The sequence below is a fragment of the Microcaecilia unicolor genome, chromosome 1 (assembly GCF_901765095.1).
Source record: "Microcaecilia unicolor chromosome 1, aMicUni1.1, whole genome shotgun sequence".
Classification (NCBI taxonomy): Eukaryota; Metazoa; Chordata; class Amphibia; order Gymnophiona; family Siphonopidae; genus Microcaecilia; species Microcaecilia unicolor.
In genome coordinates this window covers 304,931,257-304,946,818 of record NC_044031.1, presented here as the reverse complement: position 1 = coordinate 304,946,818, position 15,562 = coordinate 304,931,257, and the positions used below count along the sequence as shown (strand labels likewise).

The 15,562-nt window shown below is 44.1% G+C and overlaps 1 protein-coding gene across 1 annotated transcript in view; it reads left to right on the top strand.

Moving 5' to 3' along the window:
* LOC115476953 overlaps positions 1-15,562 on the top strand; it is a gene marked incomplete at its 3' end in the record, with an annotated part of 82,342 nt that overhangs the window by 19,761 nt on the left and 47,019 nt on the right. The window contains 2 exon segments of the mRNA XM_030213585.1: positions 9,754-9,832; positions 14,622-14,680. Coding sequence (XP_030069445.1) covers positions 9,754-9,832; positions 14,622-14,680 — 138 coding nt within the window.

The following is a 15,562-nucleotide window of genomic DNA, read 5'->3' as shown; positions in this document are numbered from 1 at the left end:
CTGTGATATATATGTTAATCCTTTACTTTGCCATCGCCAAAATACATTATAAATCTTTCCTGGAGGAAACCCTGGATTATCACAAATTGCCAAGTATGGGGTAGTAGTCCGAGGAGAAAATTGGTGCAAATGACAAACCCATCTCCACACCGCTTTCGCCGTGGGCAATATGTGTGATTCCCGAAGTATCGGCGGAATCCGGCCCCCTCCAGTTTGCAATAGGCAGCTGAAATGTGTATCTGTTGTTAATGTTGTCTCTAATTCAGTAGCTGAGAACTCCGATGTATTTCGGAACCAGTCTGTGATATGTCTCATTCCACATGCTACTGTGAGATACCGTATGCTCAAAAGTCCCAGACCCCCGTATTCCACCGGTATGTGGAGCGTTTTAAGAGATATTCGGGCCTTCTGCCCTCTCCACAAAAAGCGTTGCAACTGCTTGTTCAGTTTCTGGTCATCTTCCAACCTGAGAAACAGTGGCAGGGTCTGGAATATATATAGCCACTTGGGCACGATCACCATATTATATAGTGCTATCCTACCCATTATTGATAGTGGGTAGTCATGCCACATTCGCAACTGCATACACGTCTGGGTAACTAATGGTGTCACATTATTGATATATAGTGTAGTCAAATCCTGTGGAAGGTATGTACCCAGATACTTAATTTTTTCTCTCTCCCATGTTAAGCCCTCCTCTCCCAGCCCTAGATAACCAGTCCTTGCATATACCACCAATCCCTTTGACTTCTGTAGGTTAAGAGAAAAACCTGACATGTCCCCATATTCCTTAATTATTTTTAACATTACCTCTAAAGCATCACGAGGGCTAGATGTGATCACAGCCAGGTGCTAGTTCTTTAACCAGCCCTCCTACTATTACTACTACTTATCATTTCTATAGCGCTACAAGGCATACGCAGCGCTGTACACCATACACAGACAGTCCCTGCTCAAACAGCTTACAATCTAGATAAGACAGAACACGTAAGACAGAACAATTAAGGGTATGGGAATAAAGCGGTGAGGATAAAGGACAGGGCAAGTGAGTTAGGAGTCAAAAGCAGTGGTAAAGAGGTGGGTTTTGAGTTTAGACTTGAAAATGGCCAAAGACGGGGCTAGACGTACAGGCTCTGGAAGTCTATTCCAGGCGTGAGGTGCAGCGAGATAAAAGGAGCGGAGTCTTGAATTAGCAGTAGAGGAGAAAGGGACAGATAAGAGAGATTTATCTACAGAACGGAGTACTCGAGGGGGGACGTAGGGGGAGGCGGGGGGAGAGGTACTGGGGAGCGGCAGAGTGAATGCGCTTATAAGTCAATAGGAGAAGTTTGAATTGAATACGGAAACGGATAGGGAGCCAGTGAAGTGACTTAAGGAGAGGGCTAATGTGGGCATAGTGACTTTGGCGGAAAATGAGTCGCGCAGCAGAGTTTTGGATTGATTGAAGAGGAGCGAGATGGCAAAGAGGGAGGCCAGTGAGAAGTAGGTTACAATAATCAAGACGAGAGGTGATAAGAGAGTGGATAAGGGTTCTGGTAGAGTGCTCAGAGATGAGGGGACGGATTTTACTGATGTTATAGAGAAAGAAACGACAGGTTTTGGCAATCTGCTGAATGTGAGCAGAGAAGGAGAGAGAGGAGTCAAAGATGACCCCAAGGTTACGAGCTGATGAGACAGGGAGAATGAGAGTGCCATCCACCGAAATAGAGAAAGGGGGGAGAGGAGAAGTAGGTTTTGGGGGAAAGATGAGAAGCTCAGTTTTAGCCATGTTAAGTTTGAGATGTCATTGAGACATCCTGGCAGCTATATCAGACAGACAGGCTGAAACTTTGGTCTGGATGCTGGTTGAGATTTTGGGGGTAGAGAGGTAGATTTGGGAGTCATCAGCATAGAAAGCCATGGGATGATATCAGAAAGCCAAGGGAAGAAGTATAGATGGAGAACAGGAGAGGACCGAGAACAGAACCCTGAGGTACACCGATTGGTAGAGGGATAGAAGTGGAAGAGGATCCACCAGAGTGTACAGTAAAGGTGCGAAGCGAGAGGTAGGAGGAGAACCAGGAAAGAACAGAGCCCTGGAATCCAAATGAAGACAGCGTATCAAGGAGTAGGCTGTGGTCAACAGTGTCAAAAGCGGCGGATAGATCGAGAAGGATGAGGATAGAATAGAGACCTTTGGATTTGGCCAGGAACAGGTCGTTGGAAACTTTTGTAAGTGCAGTTTCAGTTGAATGAAGAGGGCGAAAGCCAGATTGGAGTGGGTCAAGAACAGTATGAGATGGGAGAAAGTCAAGACAGCAGCGGTGAACGGCGCGTTCAAGTAACTTGGAAAGGAAGGGGAGGAGGGAGATGGGTCGATAGTAGGAAGGACAGGTAGGGTCAAGTGAAGGCTTCTTCAGGAGCAGTGTGACCACAGCATGTTTGAAGGCATCAGGAACGATCGCAGTGGAAAGAGAGAGATTGAGGATATGACGAATAAAAGGGGTGAGAGTAGGAGAGATGGTGTTAAGAAGGTGGGTAGGAATGGGATCAGAGGAACAGGTAGTTCGTTTTGAGGAGGAGAGAAGATGTGATGTTTCTTCATCAGTGACCTCAGGAAAGGAGGAAAAGGACGGAGGGGTTGAGGAATTAGGGGAACGGGCAAGGGGAGGGAGAAGTGGGGGTGGTTTGGTAGAGAATTCGAGGTTTAACTTCTGAACCTTGTCGTGGAAGAACTCAGCTAGGGTCTGGGAAGATATTGAGGGGGGAGTTGGGGGTGGAGGCACATTGAGGAGAGAGTTTAGTGTGGCGAACAGAAGTCGAGGGTTTGAGCCAAGAGAATTAGTCAGTTGGATGTAGTAGTCCTGTTTGGCAAGCAAGAGAGCAGATTGGAAGGAGGTCAACATGAATTTGAAGTGTGAGAAGTCAGCAAGGGCATGAGATTTCAGCCAGAGGAGTTTGGCGGAACGGGTAAAAGAACGTAGGTAGCGGATTTTAGGGGTTAGCTGGGGCTGGGGTTTGGTACATCTAATAGGACGGGGCATGAGAGGTGCAAGAGTGTCTAAGGGAGAGGATAGAATAGTATTGTAGGAAGAGACGGCATCATTGACAGATCTGGATGGTGTAGTGGTAGAGAAGAGGTTCGAGACATTGGAGGATAGGGTATTAGGGTCAATGGCCTGGAGATTCCTAGATAAATTGGTTAAGATTGGACGGGATTGGGAGGGAGGAAGTTTAAGTGTGAAGGTTATTAGATGATGGTCACTCCCTTCACTCCTGGTATCTCCTGCGCAGATTTCAAAGCCCGCAGCAATGGCTCTATAGCCAAGACAAAAAGTAAAGGTGAGAGGGGACACCCGTCTTGTGCCTCTCTTGATCCCAAATGGGCTCGCTTTAACTCCATTGACCAATATAGAGGCCTCTGGGTCTTTGTATAGAGCTGCTATGGCTCGGTAGAACCAGCCTTGAATTCCCAAATACTCAAGTGTTGTGAACAAGTAATCCCATCCCACCTTATCGAAGGCTTTTTCTGCGTCTACACTATATAGGAAGGTCTGTATCTCCATCTGCTGACTCGATGCCATTGCCAGTAATAATCGACGTACATTCCCTACTGCTTGTCTAGATCTAACAAAACCGACCTGCTCCTGTCCAATTAGTCTAGGTAATATTTTGGCCAGCCGATTGGCTAATATTTTGGCTAGAATTGATATCAACATTTATAAATGATATTGGCCTATATGATGCTGCCTGATCTTCTGGCCGCCCGGGTTTAGGAAGTAAGGAAATCAGCGCTATATTAGAATGCTGCGGGAATTTACCTTCTTTTATGACCTGAGTATAATAATCGTAAATAGGTCCTATAAAGGAGCCTGGTAATAATTTATAAAATTCTCCTGTGTACCCGTCGGGGCCTGGCGCCAATCCCAACGGCAGGGACTTAATCACTTCTCGGATCTCTTTCCCCTGTAATGGACTTTCAAGCTCTTTGATTTCTGTTTCTGTTAACTGGGGAAGTCCCACTTGTGTCAAGAAGTTTTTAATTTCTCTGAGCTCTGGCTTTTGGGTAGCAGTATACATAGCTTTAAAATATCTTGTAAAAATTTGAGCTATTTCCTCACTTTTATTACACAATGTTCCTTTCTCATCTCTAAGGGTCATTATTGGTTTTCGGGGTCCCCAGGCCCTAATCAGTCTCATTAACATCGATCCTGACCTGTTTCCAAATCTTTGTACTTTAAATTTTTGATACGCTAATGCTCTGCACATGCGCTCATGCAACAAAGAATTAAGTGCCACTTGCATTGCCTGCAGTTGCTCTTTTGCTGTGGCATGTGGGCTTTGTATATAACGTGCTTTCGCCTTCTTAAGGCTGGCTTCTAACCTCAAGATTGCTATTGAATGTTTTTTGTTTCTAGCATGGACATATGCTATCACATCTCCTCTTAATACAGCTTTCGCTGCTGACCAGAATAGTGTTGGCTGTGCCATATGACCTTTGTTATACTGCACATAATCTTCCCATTTCTGATGAATGAAGGACTGAAAATCCTTATTTTGATAAAGATAGGACAGGAACCTCCAACCCACCGATGTCTGATAAAATTTTGTAGTCTCCACATCCATCCACACCATGGAGTGGTTAGATATCTCCCCTGGGCCTACATCCACTTTGACTACCCAGGAGAATGCTGTTTGACTAATCAATATATAGTCCAGTCTAGAGAGTGTGCCGTGCGCACGAGAGACGTGAGTGAAATCTCGCTCCCCCGAGTGCAGTGCCCTCCATGTGTCCACAAGGCCTAGCGAACGCATGAAAAATCTCATTGCCTGCGCTTTAGGCCCTCCGCGATGTGCCACATTAGGTTCTGAACAGTCTAACTGAAGGTCCGAGACCAGATTAAAGTCCCCCATCACCATGAGCTGGGAAGTTTTATAGGGCATACATATATTAATTAGTTTGGAGTAAAATTTTTCATCATATGTATTAGGTCCGTATAATCTCAGCACCAGAAATTCTGTGTTTTATATCCACAGCCGAACCACTACATAATTGCCCTTAGGATCAGCCTGCACCAATTCAGATTTAGCCACCAGCCCTTTACGTATTAGTATAGCAACCCCACTTTTCCAACCTCCAGCAGAGGCAAAATGGATTTCTCCCACCCATCTAGTTTTTAGTTTTAAATGTTCTTCTGGGGATAATCTAGTTTCTTGAAGGCATCCAATGTCTACCTTATGTCTCTTCAGGGCTGTCAAGATTTTTGCTCATTTCACCGGGGTTGCTATCCCACCCACATTCCACGTAGCAAACCATAAAGTTCTAATCCTCTACTTATTATGGCAATTCTAATATTTATCCACGTCTAATAACACCTCGGGTGCCCAGCCTCACCCGAGGGTCCCACAAGATCTCATTTGTCCTTGCAAAGCATTTATTATCATTGTTCTGATCACCTCCAGCACTCCTTCTGCCCTTGCCACATTTACACTGATGCTTACACAGATGTCTTTCGAGTTCCCCCCATCTATCTCATGATGTCGCTAACTCCCATCCCTCTCCCCCTTCCTCTTTCCCCCCCTTCTCCCCGCCTCTTTAGTCCCTTAAACCTAAACCTCATCCTACTAACAAGCTAATAGAGATCATGCGACACCGAACCCCCCCCCCCCAAGCACTTTTTTTTATTTATTTATTTATTTATTTATTTATTTATTTATTTATTATTTTTCATTTAAACATCCATCTATTAAAACAATAAATGTTGGATACAGAAATATAGTAAAATAACAAACTTATTGGAAAATATTAGTTTCATTTAGACCACAACAACTTGAGACAAGATACAAGGTAAAAATAATAAAAAGAAAAAAGAACAAAAACTAATTAGAGCAGGATCAAAGAGGCAATCCGCAGCCAGACTTCAGCGAGTCCTTCTACCCTATTAGGTTACCTGGGTCGAACATGGTACACTTTCTTTTGAAATCAAAAATTCCTTCAATTTCTTGGGATCCATAAACATATATGTAACAGATTGTAATGTTATTATACAACGACAAGGAAAAACTAATTTAAACAATCCTCCCAAAGCCAAAATTTTGGATTTTAAACCGAGGAACTCTCGCCGACGGGCTTGAGTCTCTCTGTTTAAATCTGGAAAAATTCGAACGGTATGCCCAAGAAATTTACTGTTCAAAAATTTAAAATAAAGCTTAAAGACATTTGTTTTATCCATTTCCAGTGCAAATGAAACAATAAGAGTAGTTCTTTCCGTAATTAGTTCCAATGAGTTTTCAAGAAACTCTGTAATATTAAATTCTGGCTGCTGTGGCTGAGGGTTCAGCGGATTCACTGTTCTCCCAGTTATGTACTGTGTTCGGGTAATAGGCGGAAATCCCTCTGCTGGTATACCCAGAATTTCTCTAAAGTATTTTCTTAACATGTCCATAGCTGAAATTAATGGCGATTTGGGAAAATTAATAAACCTCAAGTTGTTTTTTTTCCCCTGATTCTCAAGAAATTCTAGCTTACGTGCCAGAATCTCTCTGTCCTTCGCCACATTTCCCGCAAAATTTTTTAAAGTGGAAAGTTCAGTTCTCAAAGACTCAATTTGCACTGCTTGAGTTTGAAAATTGTCCACAAGTTGATTTTGCTGGTGCTTTAATGTATCAATATTTTGTGAAAAGTTACTCGTTACTTGAGAAAGCATAGCGTTCATTCCCTGGATAACATCCCATAGGGCATCTAAAGTTACTACTTTAGGTTTTTTTTACCTCCAGTAAAACCAGGGTATTGCTCATCGGAGAAGGGGTAGAGGTCATCAAACCCTTTTGCTGTTCCGCTCCGATTGGGGAAAGACCACCGTCGAGGCCTCCTGAGGGCAGGGGAAAATCAGCCACTTCGGACGTCCCTTCCGCTCTCACCGTCGGGATCACTCTACTTCCTGGTTGTGGAGGATTGGTGTTCCCAGGCGGACTAAGCGATAACGCCTCCTCGCTGGTCTCCGGCGATGTTATTGCGGAGCATTCTGTGGCGGGTTGCCGCATGATCAGTGGCTGAACCCCGAATTGTTCCAGAACCGTTTGTCGCGAGGAGGGAACACTCCCAGGGAGTAAGGAGGCCGACTCCCTGGGTTTTCCTTTCCGCTTCCCCATGTCCTGCACAAGGAAACGAACCTCCTAACGTTCAACGGCCTGGTAAGTCAGGAGCTCAGACACATGCGTCTGCTCTGATCGGCCATCTTGCCTCCCAAGCACTTATTTGTTAACATGTCCAACCCATACACTGCTTCACTCTTTATACACAGTGTCTTAATTACATATTTGTGTATACTCACAGAATATATAACACCTAACCAACTCCAACACATCACAATCACTCACACTTTCCTTTTGGATCTAAACTCTTTTGGTCACCTTCCGCTTCTTTGGAAGCCACACAAACTGTTCCAGTTGCTCATGCCGGGTTTAACCCCGTAAGAAAGTTTTTGGCTTCTTGTGGCGTTTTAAATAAATGCCATTTTTCTTGATGATGGATTTTTAGTGTTGCCGGGTAGATCGGTGCGAATTTCTTTTGGGCGTCCGCCAGGGTTTTGCAAATAGGTTGGAATGCCCGTCTCTTCTCTTGTAAGCTCAAAGAAAAGTCTTGGAATATTTTATTGGGGTTCCCATTGTAAAACAGCTTATCACGCTTCATCCGGGCCCCTGTCAAGATTTCCACCTTATGCACAAAATTATGCACTTTTGTTATGATCACTCTGGGCCTCGGATTTTGATCCGGCTTGCGCCCTAATCTGTGGGCCCATTCCAAGCATAAGGATTCTGTGCTGTCAGAAAGCGCTATTTCCTTCATCAGCCATTTTTCTAGCACCGTTTGCAGCATATGTTCTGGAACTGTTTCTGGGATACCTACGATCCGCAGGTTATCCCGCCTCGAACGGTTCTCCAGTTCATCGATTTGTTGTGATTGCACTAATTTTTGTAGTTCTTCCAGCTGCTTGTTTTTTCCGACCTCCCCCCCCTTCCATTACCGACACTATGAGTTCCAGCTCACCCATGCGCCTTGTTGTATCTTCCAAAAGTGTTTCTAAAGTATTGAGCTGAGTAGACAAATGTTGTAGCTGGGGGTCTAGTGCCGATTTCACTGCTTCTGTTAGCTGGAGTAGCTGCTGCGCAGTAAATGTTGTGGGTGTCGGGTTTGGCGCGGGACTCTGCGCCATTTTGGGATCCATCCCCCGTGGTTTGTCCGCTTCTTTCTTTGCGCTTTTCGCCAGCATCACCGCTTCTAATTTCACAACAAAAGGGTCCATATTTATTTATTTGTAGCATTTGTATCCCACATTTTCCCACCAATTTGCAGGCTCAATGTGGCTTACATTTGCTGTAATGGCGGTTGCCATTTCCGGATAACAGAATTACAAATGGTAACGCGTTAAGGTGCATACATACATGGTAACAAACATGGAACATAACATAAATGGAACAGATCATGGTATATATATACACCATGTGTATACATACATGACAAAGAAGAATAAATTATGGTATTGCATGAAGGTTCCTGAGTAACAAGTTGGATTGTAACATACATTAGGTCATCGACTATAGAGGGACCCATATAAGCGCACAGTCCCTTTTCGCTATTTTCTTGGTTCTCACCCACCTGCAAAACTATGTTTTTGTGCCAGGGGAAAGGCAGGGCTCAAGAGAGAAGCTACTACGCGTCTGCTCCACTCAGCTCATCATGTGATCTCTTTAAATATATGTATAACTAGCCGTTAAGCCCATTAAAACGGGCGAGATTTGTGTTTTGTAAAATGTAATAATTCTCACCTCCATCCATCCATGTGCTGCAAACCTCCTCTCTCCCCTGCCCTCCCCCCCCATGTCCAGCAGCCGTCCTGTATCCCTGGCCTCCCCCCCTGTCCAGCAACCATCCTCTCTCCCCTGCCCTCCCCCCATGTCCAGCAGCCCTCCTCTGTCCCCTGGCCTCACCCCGTCCACCTATCCTCCCCCCATATCCAGCAACCCTCCTGTTTCCCTTGGCCTCCCCCCTCCCCCGTCCACCAACCCTGCCCTCCCCTCATGTCCAGCAACCCTCCTCTCTGCCCTGCTCTCATCCCATGTCCAGCAACCATGCCCTCTCCCTCCTGCCCTCCCCCCATGTCCAGCTACCCTCCTCGCCACCACTCCCTTACCCTTCCGTGCTGGGCCCCCTGCACTGACCTGACAGTGCCTCTCACCTCTGTGTGAAAGCGCTACAGGCAGCAGCAGATTACTCTGCTGCTGCCTGCAGCGCTTCCACACGGAGGTGAGAGGCGCTGTCGGGTCAGTGCAGGGGGCCCGATATGGAGGGGGGCGGGGATGGGGGGGAGGGTGGAGGTTGGAGGTTGGTGCGCACGATGTTCGTTTCCAAGCTCCAGTGGCAGCGTCCGACAGTCTGACTCCGTTTCCCTCTCTGTTTCGCCCTCTGACATCATCACGACGCGAGGGCGGGACAGAGAGGGAAGTCTCTACTGCGCATTTGCAGGTGAGTCAGTCACTTGCCATTTATATGTTTGAATCTTCTTTCACATTGAAAGTGTATACTAAGTTTTGTAGATCAGGGAAACTCCAACTTCAATGCATTTTGAATTGTATATTTTAGACAGTAGAATGTGAAAAATGTACAAGGCACTGTCTGTGTGTAGTAGAACCCATGGGAGTGAGCGTGTGGGGTGGTCTGCTAGTCTGGTTGGAAGTTACACTAACTCTTGGCATCATGCATGTCCTCTACAGGCCTGATGTACGTCTCTGGATCTGGAATGACAAGCCTGTCCCTCACTCTACTGGTTGTTACAGCACTACTGTTAAAGAGGTACTGGAGGAATCACCCACTACTCATTGAAAGGACCTAGAATGATTATTCACTTATACAAAGCAAAATAGTTCCCACTGCATTTTATACCCATTTACTTAAACATGTAGGGACTCCGTGTAGTGCAAGGCTGCTGTGACTTACAACATCATTCTCACTATACTCAACTTCACAAAAAGCACATCCTTGTTATATCACAGCGGTCTAAATGATCAAAGCACTTTAATATGATCCTCAGATCAGCGTACCTGCCTCTATAATGGCTAATGGTTTTTATGAGCCAAGCATATTTCAAGAGGCAGTGCCGCAATCCTCATCAATCCAAATTTTCGATTTTTACTTATTTCTTCATTATAATAGTCACTTATATTATTTATCTTAATTTTTCCACACGTATTTTTATCTTTAAACTTCAAGTTAGTACTTAGCTTTTCAGCCACAGTTGACGATACATGGTGGAGACCCGATGTCACCGACATAGATCCATGTTTCGCTTAATGTTGTTTCAAGGTAGTCTCCAAAACTGTTTTCTTATTGGCGGTTTCTAAAATCCGCCAATAAGAAAACAGTTTTGGAGACTACCTTGAAACAACATGTAAGCGAAACATGGATCTATGTCGGTGACATCGGGTCTCCATGTATCATCAACTGTGGCTGAAAAGCTAAGTACTAACTTAATTTTTCCACATGTATTTTTATCTTTAAACTTCAAGATAAATAATATAAGTGACTATTATAATGAAGAAATAAGTAATCGAAAATTTGGATTGATGAGGATTGCGGCACTGCCTCTTGAAATATGCTTGGCTCATAAAAACCATTAGCCATTATAGAGGCAGGTACGCTGATCTGAGGATCCTATTAAAGCACGTTGATCATTTAGACCACCGTGATATAACAAGGATGTGCTTTTTGTGAAGTTGCCCCATGTAAGCCGCATTGAACCTGCTTTGAGTGGGAAAGTGCGGGGTACAAATGTAAGAAAAAAAAAACTCCCTTCACTACTTAAATTGTATATCTGCCTAGTTATGACTTACAATATGACAGAGTCAGTGATTCGTAAATGGAGCATGACCTGATTTGCTTAAGCCTGAATGCTTTCTGGAACTAAGAGCAGGAAAAGGTCATTTGCATTGAAAAGAGCCTATGAGATTGTATTCAGGGCCAAAGTTGTAGTATGAAAAATGAAGACACATGTTCAGGGCAGTCACTGGACAAAACAGTACCTGTCCTTTATGGGCTTGTGTGGCACATGCTTTTCTGCAAAGGGTGAAAGCATAAATAATTTATAATGGTGAAGACTCTGAGAACTTTGCAAATCACGATGCCCTGTCAAAATGTCCCATGGCTGGCACTTACTCGTTGAGCAAAATGGCGCCCTGGGTCTGGACTGCATTTGGTGCCCTTTTACCTTCAGGGCTGGTGTGTGTGCAGACTCAAAACTGACTTAAAAGAGCAGAGGGTGCCCATGATGATTGCCCTGCTTGAGCCCCCCCCCCCCCCCCCCTTGTGATAGGCCTGGATATATACTGCACTCTGTATATTAGTGGCAACAACATCTGTTTGCCTCTTGGAAAAAAGATTGTACTGCTTATTCATGCATTGACAAAGCTGCCGTCTGTAGACAGATGTCACTGGTGTTGGAAATAGTTCCTGAAAACTCTGATAAAGGTTATTTAAATATATATATTGATGCAGGAATTACCACTATTGTTAGCAGAATCTGTGGTACTTCAGGAGTCAAACACCACACACCAGAATGAGAGAGAAGTCTTCTTTATTTGCCAGCAAACAAAGTAGGACATCAGCGCTAGCCCTCTCCTTCTCTTCAGCTCTCTGTGTCTCTTCTTCTGAGCTCTCTGGGTCCTGCGTCTCCTGTCTGTCCTATAAGCTGCTTCTGTTCTCATTTATATATTGTTCTAAACCCCTCTAGCCCCCCTTTCTCACCAGATGGTAAGGAATAGATTGATTACCCTGTCTTGAACTAATTATCTCTACACATTACTTAAAATATCAGTTACATAGGTTTCAGATATTTCCTAAACTGACCTACGACCTGGGGCCTCTCAAACTAGACAATGTGGCATCTATCTCCTGCATTTTATTATTATTAAATTCTCAGATTCCCAGTCAACTTCATAACTTAAACTCCTCGGGGCATTCATTAAGGGGCCAGTCCTACACTTAGCTATAATCAATCAAGGAAAAGAGTTGACTTTTCCTGACCTCTTTCACCTTTAGCTTCATACACAGAACTAGCTAGGACTGTGGATAATTCAAACCAGATGACCTCTTAAACTGCAGACAATCTCACTTGAAAGTCAGACACTGAATTGAAAAGATATTTTACAGGGAGAAATAGAACTTATTAAGTAAACAGAATAAAACATTTTAAAATAAGCAGAAATCAGAATTCCTTATAAGACAGAATCTAAATTATCAAGAAATTATTTAAATCTAAACTATCTCCTTCTCTCTAAACAGCATTTAGCCTAATCTTTTATATTTAAATCTGTTTATTATTTTTACAAAGTGAACATAGAAGTAAGCATTTTACAACACATAAAAAAATCTGCAGCAAACTTTTCAATGTAAATCAAAACACTTCAGTGCAAGGGCAAAGGGCCTTGTCTCTGATAGCCCCATGTCTATATCCCCACCTTCTATGAAATCCCACTATACAGTGGTGGAAATAAGTATTTGATCCCTTGCTGATTTTGTAAGTTTGCCCACTGACAAAGACATGAGCAGCCCATAATTGAAGGGTAGGTTATTGGTAACAGTGAGAGATAGCACATCACAAATTAAATCCGGAAAATCACATTGTGGAAAGTATATGAATTTATTTGCATTCTGCAGAGGGAAATAAGTATTTGATCCCCCACCAACCAGTAAGAGATCTGGCCCCTACAGACCAGGTAGATGCTCCAAATCAACTCGTTACCTGCATGACAGACAGCTGTCGGCAATGGTCACCTGTATGAAAGACACCTGTCCACAGACTCAGTGAATCAGTCAGACTCTAACCTCTACAAAATGGCCAAGAGCAAGGAGCTGTCTAAGGATGTCAGGGACAAGATCATACACCTGCACAAGGCTGGAATGGGCTACAAAACCATCAGTAAGACGCTGGGCGAGAAGGAGACAACTGTTGGTGCCATAGTAAGAAAATGGAAGAAGTACAAAATGACTGTCAATCGACAAAGATCTGGGGCTCCACGCAAAATCTCACCTCGTGGGGTATCCTTGATCATGAGGAAGGTTAGAAATCAGCCTACAACTACAAGGGGGGAACTTGTCAATGATCTCAAGGCAGCTGGGACCACTGTCACCACGAAAACCATTGGTAACACATTACGACATAACGGATTGCAATCCTGCAGTGCCCGCAAGGTCCCCCTGCTCCGGAAGGCACATGTGACGGCCCGTCTGAAGTTTGCCAGTGAACACCTGGATGATGCCGAGAATGATTGGGAGAAGGTGCTGTGGTCAGATGAGACAAAAATTGAGCTCTTTGGCATGAACTCAACTCGCCGTGTTTGGAGGAAGAGAAATGCTGCCTATGACCCAAAGAACACCGTCCCCACTGTCAAGCATGGAGGTGGAAATGTTATGTTTTGGGGGTGTTTCTCTGCTAAGGGCACAGGACTACTTCACCGCATCAATGGGAGAATGGATGGGGCCATGTACCGTACAATTCTGAGTGACAACCTCCTTCCCTCCGCCAGGGCCTTAAAAATGGGTCGTGGCTGGGTCTTCCAGCACGACAATGACCCAAAACATACAGCCAAGGCAACAAAGGAGTGGCTCAGGAAGAAGCACATTAGGGTCATGGAGTGGCCTAGCCAGTCACCAGACCTTAATCCCATTGAAAACTTATGGAGGGAGCTGAAGCTGCGAGTTGCCAAGCGACAGCCCAGAACTCTTAATGATTTAGAGATGATCTGCAAAGAGGAGTGGACCAAAATTCCTCCTGACATGTGTGCAAACCTCATCATCAACTACAGAAGACGTCTGACCGCTGTGCTTGCCAACAAGGGTTTTGCCACCAAGTATTAGGTCTTGTTTGCCAGAGGGATTAAATACTTATTTCCCTCTGCAGAATGCAAATAAATTCATATACTTTCCACAATGTGATTTTCCGGATTTAATTTGTGATGTGCTATCTCTCACTGTTACCAATAACCTACCCTTCAATTATGGGCTGCTCATGTCTTTGTCAGTGGGCACACTTACAAAATCAGCAAGGGATCAAATACTTATTTCCACCACTGTATGTGCACTCCATGCTGCTAATCTTTACTAGCCTAATCTTTTAAAACTGCCTGCGTGCTGATCCCCTCGAGACTGTCCAGTATGCCTTGCTTAGAATGGCATCCAGGTGTGGTTTATTATTATGCCTATGAACTAGCCTTAACAATCCATCACTCAAAAAGGGACAAAGAAAGTTTTATTTCTCGCTGACCTTTCTAACCTCTAGTCTAGCAAAAGCTAGACATTTGAGTAATTAAAACCAGATGGCATTCTACCACTTACAGGACTGAACCAAAGTTAAACAGAATTAGCAAATTAATATGATTTCTCTGTCCAGGCTGCCTCAATATTATTGGCCATGTTTCATGTCGTCATTGACCTTCACTGGGTTGGACTGCCTTTATGACTTGTTTAAAAAGTGTAATCATGACAGTAACTTTTACGCCAAATACTGGTTTCAGTCCCTTCCCTCAACCTGAAAGGGTCAATTAGGATGCTTTCTTTTCTCAAACTTTTTCTTTTTACTTATTTACAGGAAAATGTATCAACACAAGCGGCTGATTTGGATTCTCCTGACAACCTCAGTCCTTTTTGGTAGGTCTATTTCATTATAAAATGTTGTCCCTTGACCAGTAGCAGGATACAAGGGTCACACATGGGGGTTGCGCCATAGCTAAACAAGCTGGCAGGCACTGAGAAGATCCCAGCTATTTGGCCAATAAACACTGTTTGTGAGAACTAAACAGTGTATCGGCATGCAGTGTCCTACGATGAAAGATCGATCCTCCAGCCCTACTTTTTCCCATTCTTTGAGGCACTGAGAAGACCATGAGTTCAGGGGGCAGTTTAAAGCAGTTTTCCTGTATAATAATAGTAGTCTATTCTACAGCTCCTTAGAGATTATAATATCTAACCCATCCTACAATAGCAAACGTCTGCTAGTCAGGTTTACAGCCTCATTTTACATAGAATGTAGAGATTAGAACTGAAATGTCCATGTCGGGATGTGCTCAGTTCTGATGGTATTTTAGAAAAGGCTCTTCCGACACAGAGCCCTTTCTAAAATACCTGCAGGAGTGTACTTGTATTTCTCCGAGGACAAGAAGGCTCCATATTTTTACGTGTGGGTTGTCATCCGCGATGGCCCAGGAGACCGGAACTTTTCTTCAGAAAAAAAACAGATGTTTTGAGAGGCTCGCCCGCCCGGGCCCAAACGCACCGTGCATGCGCGAGCCGCTTCCCACCCGCGATGTGAGCGTGACTGAACTAGTTCCTTTTTTTCCGCGATTGAGGAGAGTTATTTTCGGACTGCTCTCCTTCGTTTTTGGCTCAGGAGACCGTGATTTTTTTGCGTTTTACGCGCCCTTTTCTTCTTTTTTCTTTTTTCTCCTTCAAAATAAAAACTAAAAAAAAAAGTTGTTCCTTTATTTTTTAGTTTTCTGCCCGGTTGGATGTTTCCTTTCTTTTTCCGTTTGC